General features: G+C 38.6%; 1 protein-coding gene across 2 annotated transcripts in view; it reads right to left on the bottom strand.

Moving 5' to 3' along the window:
* Nucleotides 1–1915: 1915 nt before the first annotated feature.
* The window catches only part of LOC126184886 (TAR DNA-binding protein 43-like), a 75751-nt gene continuing 58071 nt past the window's right edge, over nt 1916–19595 (bottom strand). For both annotated transcript variants that reach the window (XM_049927513.1, XM_049927514.1), the window contains one exon: nt 1916–5516. In XM_049927513.1, the coding sequence (XP_049783470.1) occupies nt 4563–5516 (954 nt within the window). In that variant the 3' untranslated portion in view covers nt 1916–4562. The remainder of the gene's footprint in view (nt 5517–19595) is intronic.

The following is a 19595-nucleotide window of genomic DNA, read 5'->3' as shown; positions in this document are numbered from 1 at the left end:
ACAGTATATGCTATGAACTTAACAAAATAGCAACACTGAAGAAAACTAAGGTGTTAGATTCAGCCCTTCATTATGATATCCTCCAGTTCCCATGTCTACTAAATTACTGATATAAAACTTCAGAAACAGTAAAGTAGTGCCTGGTATACTTAACAAGAAAAACAACATCCAGTGTTTACAGTATGAGGCCCATAGTTAAATAATTCACATTTGACGGATGAGGTGGGTGAAAAATGACATTTCTTCTCTTCAAACCCTTTTTTGTACAGGAAAGGCTGAATCAAACTAATTTCTTACGAGAGAAGTTAGGTACGGTACAGTACAACAGAGTAGGCAGCTCCATATAGTGATGCTTAACATTCACACATTTTATCACAGCTTTATCAAATTGTGAGCCCTGTGTCTCAGACGACAGTTAAATGGAAGAATTTTAAATGATACAACATAAATACAAGTCCCACCCTAACTCATTCCTCACACTGAGAAATTCCCATTTTATGAGTAGATGCATGGTAACATTTGCCACAGCTGACAATAGTGGTTTTAATTCAACTTTCAAGTATTATTTCACCATTCACTGGCACACACAATTAAACAGATTTCTGGATCAATTTTATACAAGTAATTGGTCCAATCACTTTCAACTTTAGTCTGTCAAAACATATAAATTAAAATTACTACACATAGATATCTTTCTTTGTTCCCTGAGAGATTTATTTTTCATTCATCCATCTTCTAAACAATCTACAGGAAACATATTCTCTTTTTCACATCCACCAATGAATGTGACATCTCTTTGAGAGATAATTTCTGTTTTAGTGAACATAAGATCTGAAATATTCTCATCACCAAACCGTTTACTCATATCCACCGTGGCGTAACTATGTAAGAAACATTACTAAAGTTGGTGTCATTCATTCTATAAAAAGAGTAACCGAGAACATCAAAATATTGCTAAAATACTGTGTTTCCCTTCTGAAATTATAAAATATTAAAAACTGTATCAAATGCACACTGCATATCTTAATCTATAGACAATATAACAGTTCTCTCCAGTCTAGTAAATTCTCATCATTTACCTTTGTATCACATTAATTTGCACACTGTTTTAGTTATTTCTGGATTACAAATAAACACATCAATTAGTTTAACAATATAGTCTCCTTGAGCACAAAAACATTTTGCACATATAGTGATGCCTTTAAAAATAGTTTCTGTCAGCACACAATACATCATCCATAAGATAACAGCAAAAGATCAGCTTATTTTGTCAAGTTTTCCATTCTGAAACCAGATTTTTTTTTTAAACAGAAAAAAATAAAATAAAAGGAAATTAAATTCCTTCCTCGAACAAAACCATTCTCACAGTAGAAATACTTCTATTAAGTTCAAATAATGTTACTGTAATAATACAAATAATAATATTATTAATAGTAATAACAAAACACTGATAACTAGGCTGCTCTGCAGTCTTATATTTCTTTAACTGTCAAAAAACATATCACATTGAACTGCAAGTGAGTGATTCCTTTCTTCCCTGAGGCATGTTTAGTTTACACAGTGAAAAACAAATGGGAGAAAAACTGGCTGCAGATTGAGAAAGATAGGCACATTAGGCTACGAAGTGCAAGTACAACATTCTCCTACAGAATAAAACACTTTTTCGTGCACATTCTTAGGCACATCACTAAATCTGTCAAAGATACCAATTGTTAACACTTTCCAACTTTATGCAACAAATGTAACTATACAAGTACAATAAGGCAGTAAAAACATGAAAGAATTTTGCATCCTTTCCTAGCAATCGTACATTGAAAGACCATATTCAGTTTACTTATATACAATCTCTCTTAATACAAAATAACCACAGCAATTATCACCAGTCACTGCACAGCTCATAAAGTAGTTTATGGGAGGGGGGGGGGGGGGGGAGAGGAGGAGGATTGGGGAATGGGAACCACTCTGAACACCTAATTAATATCATCTTTACAGCAACCGTTATTGCCACATTAGACTCATAACACACTTGAGTTCATTCCCAATACTATGAGGGAGAGGTCAATTAGTCAGACTGGAATTAACAGACAGACAATATTAAATGACCAGAATATATGATAAACTGACCTAAACAAATTTCAGTCAAGCCAGTCACAGGACTTACAACATGGTCAGAAGGAATGAGGGAGAGGCTGAGAGTGCTGGAGATGGGAGACTGAAGAGAGGAAAGACAAGTGGGAAATGGGTTGGTGGTGGGAGGGGGAAGTGGGGGAGGGAGAAGGGGAGAGAGAGAGAGAGAGAGAGAGAGAGAGAGAGAGAGAGAGAGAGAGAGAGAGAGTGGGGAAGGGTTCTCTGATCTAAGGTACATATGCTTCCAGTGTCCAGAATATATCCCTCTTCCTATACATCCCTCACTTGTACTACCTGTCCGATATACAGGGTGGTCAGAAAATGTCTGAAACGCTTGTAGTGATGTAGGGAAAGTTGTACTGAGACATAAATGTTAAGAAAAAAAATGCGATACATTGCGCCGTTTCCGAGTCATTTAGCATTGAAGTTAGCCAATCAGATCGTCGCGTGCGTAAATTCAAGTTTCAGCTAACGAGACAAAGCACTTGTTGGGCAACACCGCCCATGGCAGGCCGCTTGAATGTGAGCACACGATGCCCCGATTGGCTAAATTCTACACTAAATAACTCGGAAACGGCGCAACGTATCACATTTTTTTCTTAACATTTATGTCTCAGTACAATCTGCCCTACAACATCACGACAAGTGTTTCAGACATTTTCTGACCACCCTGTATAGATAATTAAAGAGAGTTATATTACATACAGAGGAGGTAATGTTTTTTTTTTTCTCAATTCGTATTTTCTTTTCCAACATTCAAACAAAACAGTGCAACAGTATTTTTCATACTATTTCTACATTCTTCTCTCAGTTTGATAATTTTGCCTTGCTAACACTTTACACCCCACCCCCTTGCCCGCAGCATATAACTGAGACACATTATGTTGCCAATGATAGACCTTATCATTAATTCCATTGGCCCAGCACACTACATGGCCATTTGCATTCAAATGTCATACAAGTGTGAAAACAAATAATGGCCTATAATTTTTATTTTGTGCTTTGATTTTAAAACATGGCAACTGTAGACATTTTTGAGAGACTGTAATATAGAGAAAGAGGAAGCCGTAAGGCTAATGAACTGAAGTCTTTAACAAGAAGTAAACTGTAATTAGTAATCATATAAAATATCTATCGCGATATTTTTATAATGCTGTCATTTAATTATAAAAATATATGATAAGAAAACTTAATTTCCTCAATTTCTCGAGCAAAATGATCCATTTCTTGTTGACAATATTAGGAATAGGTTGAAATATATACACTATCAATGGAAATTCAGAGTGAAAGTCAACTACAGTTTACAAAATATTAGTAATTTACATAAAACAGTCTGCAAAGTAATTACTACAACTTGATATCAACACACTTCTTACATGATGTCATTTTTAATCCCTCTGCCTTCATTTCTGATGAAATATCACAAATGACTACATTGGCTACAAGTAATTCTAAAAGACCATATTATGTATTATAGTGATCAAAATTCTGGAAACAAAGTAACTAAGTGAAATGAGAAATAATCAGCTTGTTGAGATTTCTGTTACTCACAATACATCTCATGGGAACTCATTTTATCGTCAGATGTACATACAAAGTCAGATGCAGAATTATTGTGTAAGTTTCAGAAATAAGTTTACCAAAGGAGAAACAAAAATCTGACCCAACACTGAACTCAACAAAACAAGAAACCCTCTGTGAAGCATGTACATATATAAGCTATTCAGCTCAATTCGTGATTACCTGATGCCAGTACTGAGATGAAGTAATGCATGAACAAAAGTTATCAAAATTTTAACAATTAAAACAAGGACTGACCTGATATCCATTACAAAATGGCAAGGTTCTACAAACAGAAAGAACAAAACTTTTCTGAGCACAGAAAGTTAAAAATTTTATAATTCTGCCAACACTCGATTTCATAAACCCATGTTCACTTCATACTACAAAGTATTAACAATGTCACACTGTGCTACGAGTTCCCTATCTTTACTGATGATGATGACAGTAGAAAGATTTGAGGGAGAGGAAGAATATTTTTGGGATTCTGGACACTGAATACAAACACAATCATCTTACTTCAATTGTGCTGGATAAATGACTTTTCTTTCAGAGGTCTGAGATGCACATTTAAATGTTGTATTTCACAAATATAGGTTTTCCTATGTTCAGTATCTATCTTAGTAATCAGAAATAACTGGCATGACTTCAGATGAAAAACCTAGGAAGCACAAGTCTAAAATTTCGCGGCAGTCACAGAAGCACCAATGACCAAAGTGGGCAAGCACTTTTCAGAATGACATGACTTACCTTAAGAATATAAAATGATTCACATCAGTTAAGAAAGCATTTTGTAAATAAAGAAAGCATTGTCCTTGTGTTGGAAAGTGTTAAGGACCTGACAGCACATTTTTCTCCACTTTGCTTTTACCTGCCTATTCATATTTCAGGTAGCCTTCCTTGTTGCCTCTTTGAGGCCACGACCCAGGGGCTGGACCAGGCTGCTGGGGGGTACTCGTACCAGGAGCACTGCCAGTTTGACTGGCGTCGGTTCCCCCAGTGGGAGTACCTTGGCTCATCCAACTGAGAAAACTACCTCCAGCTTGCGCTCCTGCAGCAGGGGGTGCAGCTCCTTGCTGAGGTGCAGGGCCCGGCCCTGGTCCACCTGGTGCTCCAGCAAATCCCGGAGCTCCAGGCTGACCGAATGCTGCCGGACCCGGGCCTCCCTCTGCGGCACCCCCTGGCCCAGGTCCTGGAGCCTGGCCACCTTGTAAATTGCCTATGAGACCCCAGCCCGCCTGATTGAGAGCTGCAGCCACCAGTGCAGGATTGACAGTTACGGCTCCGAGGTTCAATGCACCCATGCCTAGTGGATTGGCAACATTTTGACCAGCCCCACCTGCAGCTGGGCCACCGGCCTGTCCTGTAATACCCAATGCTTGGAGATTGGGCATGTCTAGAGCCCTGCCTCCTGGTCCTGGGCCAGCCCGGTTCCATCCGCCACCACCTGCACCACCTCCTCCCGGACCGCCAGGATGGTGATAGTGGTGCGCAGCTCCTGCCGCTCCCCCGAAAGGGCCTGCCAAGTTCTTCGGCTCCCGAGATCCGAGGCCTCTGCCCCCATAAGAGCGACCGTTTGGATCCGTTTTCGGTGCCGCGTTGCTCACATGTACCGAGACTCCTTTGATTATGTGGTCTTCACCACACAAGTTCTGAGCCACTTCTGGATCCAAGAAGGTGACGAAAGCAAATGCACGAAATGGTTTTGGGATGAAGACGTCAGTTACTTCCCCAAATTTGGAGAAATACTCACGCAAGTCATCCGACTGCATATCTTCAGTGCACCGTCCAACAAACACTTTACATGGAACTTGCTGAACCTGCCCCTCCTGTAACAAAAAAATATACTATGAGCATTTCCAGAAAGTTTCTAGATTTGTGTGTCCTAAAAATTATTTCCTCCTCAATCATAAGACAATAAACAGTATCACAAACTCTGTTTCTGAACAAACACATTTACATACCACAGAGAAATACAGGAAGGCTGAGACAGAATAGGAGGCGAACAAAAGAAAGGAAGAATGAGGACTGGGGTCTAACATCTTGCAAACAAGGTCATTGGGAGACAGAGCACACACAAGCTTGCATTAGTGAAGAATGGAGAAGGAAATCAAATATGTGCTTTTCAGAGGAAACATGCTAGCATTTGCCTCAAATGATTTAGGGAAACCTGAATCAAGGTGGCTGGATCAAGATTTGAAATGCCATCCTTCCAAATGAGAGTCCAGCGTGTTAATGAAAGCACCAACTCGCTCAGTGGGAGAGAAGAAATAAGGTACTGTGTTTTAATTTAATGTTTTTCCATAAATTCACAACCACACCATGTTGTACTACCAAATAAATCACAATATGCATGTATATAAGCATAAATGCCCACACAATCAAGATGACACGGAATTGGTGTGGAGGTCAAGATCAAAAATAAAATCACTTAAAACATATACAAAAGCTGCTTCACATGTCCGTTTCCAGTTCACTACCACAAGCAGAGAAATACTATGGTATGGCCAGCCATCCAATGTAAAATGCTGCCATCACTGATTATGTGAGGGTCGGTTAAAATTTTAAGTGTGCTGATGAGTATAAGATCCCCAATGAGATCAACAGAAGAAAAATCTGAGAAGTACATGTCTACAGTCCTGGCACATGTCGAAATACCTACATGGCAGTACCGTACCATGTCACTAGAGCAGCCAAAACAAAATGATGTAGCTCACTGATATAGTGGAAACAACCCATACCACTTTGTTTTAGTTCCTCTAGCCACATGCCACGAAACTGTTACATGGCGATTTCAATGTATTCCAGCACTACAAATATAATAATTAAAAAATTTTATGATTTTTGTGCAAGTATCATCATTGTTTTAGTGTTTGTTTCCAAGTACAGCTGCCTAGTATCTTCCATTCTCTGGGATTCGACAAGAAGTCTTACAGGAAACATGCAACCATATTATATAATTGGAATAGTACTGCACAAATGCTGAAGATGTCACTTACTAAAACATCATCAGCTGATGCTACGTCTGACAGTCATGTATGTAACATACAACTTCAGTTCATCTGTACATCCTGACGTACCTGCTATCTGATGACAAGTTATCCCAAAATACATAATATTAAAGTCAAAAATGGAAAATCCAGGATGGACTGTAACAATATCATGAGAAGGAACGTTACTACTCACCATACAGTGGAGATGCTGAGTCGCAGACTGGCACAACAAAAAGACTATCACAATTATAGCTTTCGGCCATTAAGGCTTTCATCAACAGTTGCCTGAGACTGCAGTCGTGTGTTTAAGTTGCGTTTGCGTGAGTGTGTATGCGTGTGCGTATGTGTGTCTGTTGTTGACGAAGGCCTTAATGGCTGAAAGCTATAATTGTGAGAGTCTTTCTGTTGTGCCTATTTGCGACACAGCATCTCCGCTATATGGTTAGTAGCAACTTTCCTTCTCATAATATTGTTAATGTTAAAGCCATTCATTCACTAGTTTATGACATTTTACTAAGTGACCTATTCAGCATTTGTGCAGTACTGTTACAGTCTTCCATTCTATCATTAAACTGACTTCTTTACACAGCTACAACAAATATCTGTCACATTGTCATTCTTTCTACTACAGATATCACCATTTCCTTTTCTTTCTTTCTTTCTTTTATGACTTTCTCAGACATGTAAATTTCATCAGTTAAAGCATCACTCTTTTGTATGCAAATTGTGCAGGATCTGAGGAGACTTTATTCATTTTGTCCTCATAATATAACCTTCAGAAGTTGTGTAACAGCAGGCTGATAGCAGCTGTAGAACTTGAGTAGTACAGTGACATTGTGGCAAATGGATGCTTTAAGATGGACTGATTCACAGACTTTTTTAAAAAAGTATAATTGAACAATGAAATGCTTTAGTATAGTGCATCAATTTCATATGTTCAGGAGTGTAGAGATATAAGAACAAGTTCGTTGCTGCGGTAGGACAGAACTTTTTTGAATTAAAATGCAGTAACAGGTTTTAATTAGTGTAATACGACTGAGCATTTAGCAAAGAATACACTACAGTAATTGTCTGCCACCATGACAAAACCACTGGAGATGGCAACAAGAAGAACACTCTTCGAAATTATTTTCAAACGTGAAAACTAAGAAAGTGATGGATGACCAAAGACAACAGCAATGAGAAATTTGTAATAGCATCTTAGCTAAATAAAATTTGCAGATGACAGTTTTTAGTACAGAACACATCAACCAATCAAGGCAGACAGTCATACAAACAAAAAATGTGGAAGTAATTATTTGAGAGAGTCAGTGATTAGTTTGAAATAACTATGAAATATATGTGGGCCAAAGCAAAGGCAAACTTTGTTCATGGTAGCAACCTTACAGTAATTTATTTGAAAATAATCATATTTGTTAATCATATGTCAGTGATTTATATATTCAAATGAACCTTAGTAATCTATAGAGTATAAATGGACTTTTACTTGCCCAGTCTATGAAATCAGAAATCATTGATTTTGCAAAATGTAAAAAATTATTCTGGCGCACTCTCCAATGACAGCTATTGCAGATAACTATTTGGTTCTAAATAAAACACAGAACTGCATATCACTATTCCAAAGTTGGAGATTCTTAGCCACAAATAACTGGCAATGCAATGATAACAGCCACACAGACAAGTCAATAATTAGTTTAGTACATAATCCTGTTCAAGAGAGAGAGAATTCTGATTTGTGAAGCTTCACAATCATCAGCTATAATGAAACCTCTGCTGGTTTGTCATCATTAATCTTCAGAATGCATATCTTATCAGTCCATCCAAGCTATATGTGTGAGCTTCAATATCTGCAGTTTTAAATGAACAGTGTTTCAGCAGGTCATATGGTTTTTCCTGCACTTATACTTCATCCACGAGATAGATGCGACAATCGTGCACTGCCAGTTTAATAACTTAATGCCCATTTTGTTTCGTGATCTCATTTATTTCATTAGAACAGATCACGAGCTTTAAGGCACTGACAAGCAGCAATTCTACTCTGGTTTATGACAATTTGGGGGCATACCATCGCTCAATAAGCAGTGTGATACTATTGGATTTCCTGGTATGCATAGTAGGGGCTTTGTTAGTTTTCTATATAAGTTCATACTGGCATTCTACATTAGAGTAACTGAATCTGGTGATGGCATAGCAATAACTGTTTTGTGAATGTGTGTTTGAAAATACTGTGCATTATTTTACAATGGCTACTTTAGATTTTCAGCACTGATGCCTTAAATGGAAGCTTACTCATGGAATCAGAACAGTACCTGCTGATTGTGCATCAATGATAATAAGATAAGCTCCTTTACCTACTATAATTTTCAGACTACCACTCCTGTCACTAATTTTCTATCACACTGATGTTTCATGATCCTTGCTTACATATATTTTCTGAATGTAACTAATGTACAGTGTTCCACTGTTTCCTGTCTCAGATCTCTTTTATTCTTGTTTGCAGACACAATATCACTTCTCTTTAAAAGTAATTTCCTGCCATCAGTCATTTAATCAAGCCAGCAGCCCATATCCTTTAATATTTGTAAATTTTATATTGATATTCATTAAAATTCACAGCTTCATTCATATGCAAAACTAAGTTTTCTGTAAATTAAAACTGTGTGCCCGACCCAGACTCGAACTCGGGACCTTTGCCTTACGCGGGCAAGTGCTCTACCATTTGAGCTACCGAAGCACGACTCACGCCCGGTACCCACAGCTTTACTTCTGCCAGTACCTCGTCTCCTACCTTCCAAACTTTACAGAAGCTCTCCTGCGAACCTTGCAGAACTAGCACTCCTGAAAGAAAGGATATTGCGGAGACATGGCTTAGCCACAGCGTGGGGGATGTTCCCAGAATGAGATTTTCACTCTGCAGCGGAGTGTGCGCTGATATGAAACTTCCTGGCAGATTAAAACTGTGTGCCCGACCGAGACTCGAACTCGGGACCTTTGCCTTTTAATCTTCCAGGAAGTTTCATATCAGCGCACACTCCGCTGCAGAGTGAAAATCTCATTCTGGTAAGTTTTCTGTAGTTGGTTATTGCCCTTTAGAATACACACTGAATATGTAGCCTTGTGAATCTTATATTGAGACTTTGACATTTTAGAGCAGTATGGTCAAGACTTAAGAACTTGTGTTGACCCTTTTTGTACATTCCATTTGTTCACCACCATCAGTATCTGAATCATCCAAAGACAACAGAGCAGCAAGTTCCTTGTGAACCTCATCTGGAACACTGAGTACAGTTTTTGGCATTGTAAAAAACCCACAGTTTGTGAGATTTTTTTAATTCAGTTTCATTTTCTTCATTAAGAGCACATAAGTCCTTTTAATGACGCAAATTGTTTTTGCAAAAAAAAAAAAAAAATAAATAAATAAAAAAGAAAAAAAAAGGAAAAAAAAAAGAAAAGAAAAGAGCAGCTGCACTTTTCTAAGAACTCAATCTATGAATCAAGGCATCATGATAGAAGGGAATCATTGAATCTGTTTCAACGTGTCATAAGCAGAGTGTGGTTTCAGCAGTCTTTGTTGTTCATACTGGAATTGGGACAGTGATGTAAGCCCTTCTTCAGAATTATTAAAAATGGTTTGATGCACTCTGAATAACCATTTGTGTAAAATGGTACGCCAAGTCCGGCACATGCATCCAAATGTCACAAGCAAAATAATTTAATGAGACACCTTGAAGCTGTCTTGTAAGTAAACATTTCTACTTTTAGCGCATACTTGACAACTAACTTGGCAACAAATGGCTGTGTGTGTCTGTGGACTACAAAGTTGCAAATTTCTTGGTTATAATTAAAAAAGGACAACAGGTTATCACCCATCAATAGATAATTATACAAAAGTACTCCTTCAAGTACTAGACATACCTACATGGTTGCTTCTTGACCAATACTAACCCATGCTGTGTTTTAACCATTGGTGGTACATCTACACAGTTGTGTCCAGGAACATACCAACTTACCCATGTTGCGTTTTAATTATTGGTGGCAGTCTGGTTGTTAGGGTTATAATTTTTGGTGGTTACCAACAACATTAAAACTTAAAACACAGTGCACATTAGCCTGCTCTTTCCAATGAAAGAAGAACAAAGAAATTGATGTTGCATTGCTAAATATCACCATTAAAAGTACATGCAAATTTGACACACAACGTTTCTGATAGTATGCTTACATAACAACAACTTCTAGAATACTCACAAATAACTGCTGCAGTTTGGTACAATTCTTAACAAATTGTTTGTCCAAAACTCATCGTAGTCACAAAGTGAATGAGCAATTGTCACGAGTGATTTTTTCCAACTTTGACTTAGCATGGCAAGAAAATGGTGAATGACACAACCTTGAAATTTTAAGTGTGAAGAACCCAAAACACTGTGTATCTATTCCAATTACAGTACACCGCTTACGCCACAACTAGTTGTGATTTTCAGCTGACTTCAACTTGGCCAAATATGTCATAGACCTTGCATAATATTTTTAGCCATTCTTGGCAATTTTTTAGCTGTATGGGTATTAGGCTGTGGTCTAAGGCATGTTTCTGTGCCTAATGTTTCATCTTCCAATGCTGGAGATGTCCTCAATGGATACAAAGATTTTGATAATTACCTTTTGAAACCGAACAATTTCATCAAGTCATCCACAGAAAGCCTCCTAAAACCTTGACTCTTTTTATTTTGAAATAAAATTTCATAGATATTTGTTTTATTCTACAGGAAATATCTGCACAAAATTTTATTCAAATTGGAGATAGTCACATGGGAATGATTTCTAAAATTGGTCACTTGATGTGGAATGACCCTACAGTTCTAGCTTGTTAGTGTAACATTTTGTGCTCTCTAGTCAGTCACCTGTAACAAATGCTACGAGAACAATATAGTCACCAACACACAAACACGAAAGTGAAAACTGCCACTGAATGTTCAAAGCACACTCAGTTACATATAGAAAAACAGAACAAAAGAGTACCACTACTACCTGCAGTGTAACATAGTGTTCTCCCTCTTGCCAATGTGCATCTTCTCCACCCTGCAGCGTAACAACAGTATTTTCCCCTCTTGCTAATGTGCATCTTCCCTGCCTTCTTAACTATACAGCACTCCTAGCACTCATGGATCCCTTAATGCTTCTGCATTTTCAGGATTTTCTCTATCTTCCATAATCACTGAAAGTTAATGCAGCTATTTCACATATTTCCATTTTTTAAACAAATTTTTATTCATGATTTGCATGTCAAATGTCACCAACAACTATCTCTGGGCAGTGTTGCACTTACAGTTATTATCTGTTTCTACACTAGCCAAGTTGGGACACTGGAGTTCATACCCCTTGTGAAAATGGCTTGAGCAATGTAGACTTTAAAAAGTTCAGAACATAGCACTTACACAAATTCTTCAATTGAATCATGTTCTGAATACTTTTAATCTGACATCTACACCATTACTGTATTAAGTAATCCTTCTTTTCTGAGAGAGTTTACTGGCCACTTACAGCAAGTTTATTGAAGACAGAGCACCAGTTAAGAACACAAGAATGAACTGGGCATGGACTCATGGCTGCAATCAGTCTGGTGAAACTTCAGGCACAGGCAGAATTGAAGCTGTAAGAGCAGGTCGTGAGTCGTGCCTGGATAGCTCAATCTGTAACAACATTACCCGCAAAAGGCAAGGGTCCGAGTTGAATCACTGTCTGGGACACAGTTTTAATCTGGCAAAGTTTTATATGACACGACAGCAGAGAGAAAGATTAATTTTTGTATCAGTATATTAACCTGAAGTAATTTAGGGAAACTGCAGGAAAGTTAAATCTGGGAAGCCAACTGCTATTTTGAACCAGTTCCTCATGTATCTTAACTGACATGTCACCTTGCACAATGTGGTGTCCTTGCATTAACTGGAAAAAGGAGTATCACTTTGATGCCAAAAGTTAGTGTAAAATTTAAGAAAGTGCTGTAATTAACAGTGGTTTGTGATTTACAGGAGCAATGTAGTTTTAACAAAGGGAGACAGACATTTCTCCACTTTTTCTTATAATTAAAGGAAGAAAATGTTGCTCTCTAGTTAACTAAAAGGTGTTTTCAGGCAAGGTCCCCCCCCCCCCCCTCTAGATAAACCCATAAAAATACACCAATCCTACGAAATGCTGCCAAGAATGTAACAGTAAAAACTAGCATTATAGGATTTTTCATTATAGAATTACTCTTTGCAAAAATTTTCCAATAACTATGGCACCACAACTGTAACATGGAAAAATGTTTATTGTACATTAACAGACTGAATTATCTTTAAATGCACAACACTATATGATGCACGATACCATCTAATACAGTAAATTTGAAAAAATCAAAGCTCAATCTATTTAAACATTATGTTAACTTACTGTAGATAATTTAACTATTTTGGCCAACTTAGTGGTGTAATAAACAGAAAAGTTAGACGGATATGTTATAAGAACATGAACATAGTGAAAATTATCAGTACTACTAAATGGGATGAGAACTATAGTAAACCCTTATTAAAACAGAGAAAGAGAGTGATCTCTCTCTCTCTCTCTCTCTCTCTCTCTCTCTCTCTCTCTCTCTCTCTCTCTCTCCATCCCCCTTTTCCCTCACATGTATACACAAAGGTATACATCGGGAAAGATACAGAGTACCACTTGGAACAAATCAACTGCTTCCACAATATATTCAGACGATGCTTGGACTTGTTCTCACAACAGTAATAAATAAACATTCTCTTAATGCTTACATTAAAAAATGTTTCCCCGTATTCCTGAAGTTTTCAATCATTGTAATACCACTTCTATACATTATGTGGGGTATAATATGAGTAGGCTTATTGTACAGACCGTTTGTTGAAGATCTTTCACAGAAGAAATTTCTTCTGTGAGAGACCTTTGACAGAAGGTTTGCATGATAAAGACTACTCATATTATATTAGATTAGATTAGATTTACTTTCATTCCAATTGATCCGTAGTGAGGAGGTCCTCCAGGATGTGGAACATGTCAGAAAAACAACAATACACGACAAATATTTACAACTAAAACAAGTAAGCTAATGTACCATTCCACAGGTCCCAAGTGGAACGATCGTCATATTTTAATGAACACTAAGAGTCATTTTACAAATACTAATGCACTGAATTTAAAATAAAAAAGTGTTTTATTTATTTATAAGGTAATAAACATGTAATACAACTACTGTAATACTTATTTACAATGAACACATTACTGCACTGAAATGGTGCAGAAGTTAGATTATACTTACACACACACACACACAAATTTTCAATGAACACATTACTGCACTGAAATTGTGCAGAAGTTATGTTGTACCTATATACAAATCAGTTGGTTTTACTAAGAAATTCATCAATGGAGTAGAAGGAGTTGGCCACCAATAAATCCTTTAGGCTTCTCTTAAACTGAATTTCATTGGTTGTTAAGCTTTTTATGGCTGCTGGCAAGTTATTGAAAATGTGTATTCCTGAATAATGCACACCCTTTTGTACAAGACTAAGTGACTTTAAATCCTTGTGAAGATTATTCTTATTTCTAGTATTGATTCCATGAATTGAGCTGTTGGTTTGAAAAAGTGATATATACTCCACATAATGTGTAGAAATGGTACTACAATGATTCACAACTTCAAGAATACAAGGAAAAATTTAGTGGTTGGTTGGTTTGGGGGAGGGGACCAAAAAAGTGAGATGATCAGTCCCATCTGATTAGGGAAGGAAGTCAGCCACGCGCTTTCAAAGGACCCATCCCAGAATTCACCTGAAGAAATTTAGGGAAATCATGGAAAATCTAAATCATGATGGCTGGGCGTGGGTTTGAACCATCGTCCTCCCAAATGAGAGTACAGTGTGCTATCCACTGTGCCACCTCACCCAGTGAAAAATTTATTAACATACGCATTAAGAGAATGTTTATTTACTACAATTGTGAAAACAAGCCCAAGCATCTTCTGAAGATAATGTGGAAGCAACAAATTTGCTCCAAGCAGGACTATCTAACCATTCCCAATGCAGCTTCCCTGCACAAATGAGAAATGCTTCCAGTGACAGTCAATAAAAGCTGAGAGGTGCAAGTTAAAAAGAACGGAGAAGTGCTGTTGCTACTGGTCCTACCACCTGGCCTGTAAATTCAACTGTTTGCAAGCTGACAAATTCTACAAGTATTTATGAATATAACTTGACAAGAATTTTTACGTGCCAACACATCACTGTTACATACAAACATCTCTATCTGGAATAGCAACTATTTGGCATGAGGTATTAATAAAAGGAATTACGCTGAGGTGACAAAAGACATGGGATAGCAATATGCACATATACAGATGGTGGTACTATCACATACACAAGGTATAAAAAGGCTGTGTATTGGCGGAACTTTCATTTGTACTGAGGTGATTCATAAGAAAAGGTTTCCAACGTGATTATTGCCTCATGATGTGGGACATTCCAATTTAAAAATCATTAAGGAATTCAATATTCCAAGATCCACAGTGTCAAGAGTGTGAACAGAAATCAATGTGGGATGCACAACAAATGTATTCGTTGTTAATGGGCTATGGCAGCAGATCACCAACACAACTGCTATATTGCCTGCAGTGCCTTGCCTGGGCTCATGACCATATCGGCTTGACCCTAGACAACTGGAATACCATGGCCTGGTCAGATGAGGCCCGATTTCAGTTGGTAAGAGCTGATAGTAGGGTTAGAGTGTGCCGCAGAGCCCACAAAGTCATGGACCCAGGTTGTCAACACGGTACTGTACACGTTGGTGGTGGCTTCTTAATGGTGTGGACTGTGTGAATGGAATGGACTGAATTCTTTGGTCCAATTGAACCAATCACTGACTGGAAATGGTTATGTTCGACTACTTGGAGACTTAATGTTCCCAAACAATGATGGAACTTTTATGGATGACAATGCGCCATGTCACCAGGCCACAGCTGTTCACAATTGGTTTGAAGAATATTCTGGACAATTTGATTGAATGCTTTGGCCACCCAGATCACCCGACATGAATCCCATCAAACATTTATGGAATGTAATCCAGAGGTCAGTCCACCCACAAAATCCTGCACTGGCAACACTTCCACAACTATGGATGCCTACAAAGGCAGCATTACTCAATATTTCTACACGTGACTTCCAACGACATGCTGAGGCCATGTTACATCTACATCTACATAGTTCCTCTGTAATTCACACTTAAGTGCCTGCAGAGGGCTCATCAAACCATTTTCCAACTACTTCTCTATTATTCCACTCTCGAATATTGTGTGGGGAAAAAGGAACACCTAAATCTTCCCATTCGAGCTCTGATTTCTATTATTTTATTATGACGATCATTTCTCCCTACGTAGGTGGGTGTCAACAAAATACACTACTGGCCATTAAAATTGCTACACCAAGAAGAAATGCAGATGATAAACGAGTATTCATTGGACAAATATATTATACTAGAACTGACATGTGATTACATTTTCACGCAATTTGGGTGCATAGATCCTGAGAAATCAGTACGGAGAACAACCACATCTGGCCGTAATAACAGCCTTGATACGCCCGGGCATTGAGTCAAACAGAGCTTGGATGGTGTGTACGAGTACAGCTGCCCATGCAGCTTCAACACAATACCACAGTTCATCAACAGTAGTGAATGGTGTATCGTGATGAGCCAATTGCTCGGCCACCGTTGACCAGATGTTTTCAATTGGTGAGAGATCTGGAAAATGTGCTGGCTAGGGCAGCAGTTGAACATTTTCTGTTTCCAGAAAGGCCTGTACAGGACCTGCAACATGTAGTCGTGCATTATCCTGCTGAAATGTAGGGTTTCGCAGGGATCGAATGAAGGGTAAAGCCACCGGTCGTAACACATCTGAAATGTAATGTCCACTGTTCAAAGTGCCATCAATGCGAACAAGAGGTGACCGAGACGTGTAACCAATGGCACCCAATACCATCACGCCGGGTGATATGCCAGTATGGCGATGACGTATACATGCTTCCAATGTGCGTTCACCACGATGTCACCAAACATGGATGAGACCATCATGATGCCGTAAACAGAGCCTGGATTCATCCGAAAAAATGACACTTTGCATGTTGTGCACCCAGGTTTGTCGGTTGAGTACACCATCGTAGGCGCTCCTGTCTGTGATGCAGCGTCAAGGGTAACCGCGGCCATGGTCTCCGAGCTAACAGTCCATTCTGCTGCAAACGTCATCAAACTGTTCATGCAGATGATTGTTGTATTGCAAACGTCCCCATCTGTTGACACAGGGATCGAGGCATAGCTGCACGATCCGTTACAGCAATGCGGATAAGATGCCTGTCATCTCGACTGCTAGTGATACGAGGCCGTTGGGATCCAGCACGGCATTCCTTATTACCCTCCTGAACCAATAAGTTCCATATTCTGCTAACAGTCATCGGATCTCGACCAAAGTGAGCATCAATGTCGCGATACGATAAACCGCAATCGCGATGGGCTACATTCCGACCTTTTTCAAAGTCGGAAACGTGATGGTACGCATTTCTCCTCCTTACACGAGGCAACATAACAACGTTTCACCAGGCAACGCCAGTCAACTGCTGTTTGTTTATGAGAAATCGGTTGGAAACTTTCCTCATGTCAGCATGTTGTAGGTGTCGCCACCGACACTAACCTTGTGTGAATACTCTGAAAAGCTAATCATTTGCTTATCACAGCATCTTCTTCCTGTCGGTTAAATTTCGCGCCTGTAGCACGTCATGTTTGTGGTGTAGCAACTTTAATAGCCAGTAGTGTATTTTCGCATTCAGAAAAGAAAGTTAGTGACTGAAATAAATAAATCTCGCCGCAAAGAAAACTGCCTTTGTTTCAGTGACTGCCACCCCAACTTGCGTATCATATCAGTGACACTCTCACCCCTATTGCGCGATAATACGAAACGAGCTGCCCTTCTTTGCACTTTTTCGATGGCCTCCGTCAAACCTACCTGCTAATGATTCCACACCGCGCAGCAATATTCCAGCAGAGGACGGACAAGTGTACAGTAGGCTGTGTGGGTTTGTCGCATCTCTTAAGTGTTCTGCCAACAAAGCACAGTCTTTGTTTCGCCTTCCCCACAATATTATCTATGTCATCTTTCCAATTTAAGTTGCTCATAATTGTAATTCCTAGGTATTTAGTTGAATTGACAGCCCTTAGATTTGTGCGATTTATCAAATACCCAAAATTTATCGGATTTATTTTAGTACCCATGTGGATGACCTTGCACTTTTCTTTGTTTAGTGCTAATTGCCCCTTTTCGCACCATACAGAAATTCTCTCTAGATCATTTTGTAATTGGAATTTATCATCTGATGATTTTACTAGGCGGTAAATTACAGCGTCATCTGCAAACAATCTAAGGGAGCTGCTCAGATTATCACCTAGATCATTTATGTGAAACAGAAACAGCAGAGGGCCTATGACACTACCTTGCAGAGCACCAGATATCACTTCTGTTTTACTCGATGATTTTCCGTCTATCACTACGAACTGCGACCCCTCTGAGAGGAAATCACAAATCCAGTCACACAACGGAGACGATACTCGATATGCACATAATTTGATTAATAGTCGCTTGTGAGGAATGGTATCAAAAGCCTTCTGGAAATCTAGGAACATGGAATCGATCTGAGATCCCTTGCCAACAGCACTGATTACTTCATGGGAATAAAGAGCTAGCTGTGTAGCCCAAGAACGATATTGTCTGAATCCGTGTTGGTTCTGCATCAATAAGTCATTTTCTTCAAGTTGATTCATAATGTTTGAGCACAGTATACACTCCAAAATCCTACTGCAAATTCAGTGACATGGGTCTGTAAGTCAATGGATTACTCCTATTTCCTTTTTTGAATATTGGTGTGACCTGTGCTACTTTCCACTCTTTAGGAATAGACCTTTTGTCAAGTGAGCGGTTGTATATAATTGCTAAGAAACGCACTATTGTGTCTGCATACTCTGAAAGGAACCTGATTGGTATACCATCTGGACCGGAAGACTTGCCTTTCTTAGGTGATTTGAGTTGTTTCGCAACGCCTAAGATATCTAATTTTATGTCACGCATGCTAACAGCTGCTCTGGTTTCGAATTCTGGAATATTTACTTCGCCTTTTTTCATGAAGGAATTACAGGAAACTTTATATACTAACTCCACTTTAGTGGTACCATCATCGGTAACATTTCCATCGCTATCGCTCAGTGATGCTATTGACTGTTTTTTGTCACTGGTGTACTTTACATATGACCAGAATCTCTTTGGGTTTTCTACGATATCTTGAGACAACATTTCATTGTGGAAACTATTAAAAGCATCTCACATTGATGTCCGCACTAAATTTCGAGCTTCCGTGAAACTTAGCCAGTCTTCGGGATTTTGTGTTCTTCTGAATTTGGCATGCTTTTTTTCGTTGCTTCTGCAACAGTGTTCTGACGTGTTTTGTGTACCATGATGGATCAGTCCTGTCTCTTATTAACTTATGCAGTATGAATCTATCTATTGCTGTCGATACTGTATCTTTGAATTTGAGCCATATCTGGTCTACACTTACATAATTAGCTTGGAAGGAATGGAGACTCTCTCTTAGGAAGGCATCAAGCGAATTTTTATCTGCTGTTTTAAATAGATATATTTTATGTTTAGTTTTAGTGGTTTTGGTTGATATGGTTTCGAGCCTCACTACAATGACCTTGTGTTCACGAATCCCTGTATCCATCATGCCGTTCTCTATTAGATCAGGATCATTTGTGGCTAAGACGTCAAGTGTGTTTCCACAACCATTTACAATTCGTGTGGGCTCATGAACTAATTGTTCAAAGTAATTCTCA

The sequence above is a fragment of the Schistocerca cancellata genome, chromosome 4 (genome assembly GCF_023864275.1).
Source record: "Schistocerca cancellata isolate TAMUIC-IGC-003103 chromosome 4, iqSchCanc2.1, whole genome shotgun sequence".
In the NCBI taxonomy this organism is placed as follows: Eukaryota; Metazoa; Arthropoda; class Insecta; order Orthoptera; family Acrididae; genus Schistocerca; species Schistocerca cancellata.
Note: the sequence above shows the minus strand (reverse complement) of the source record. Positions and strands in the feature narration are given on the sequence as shown.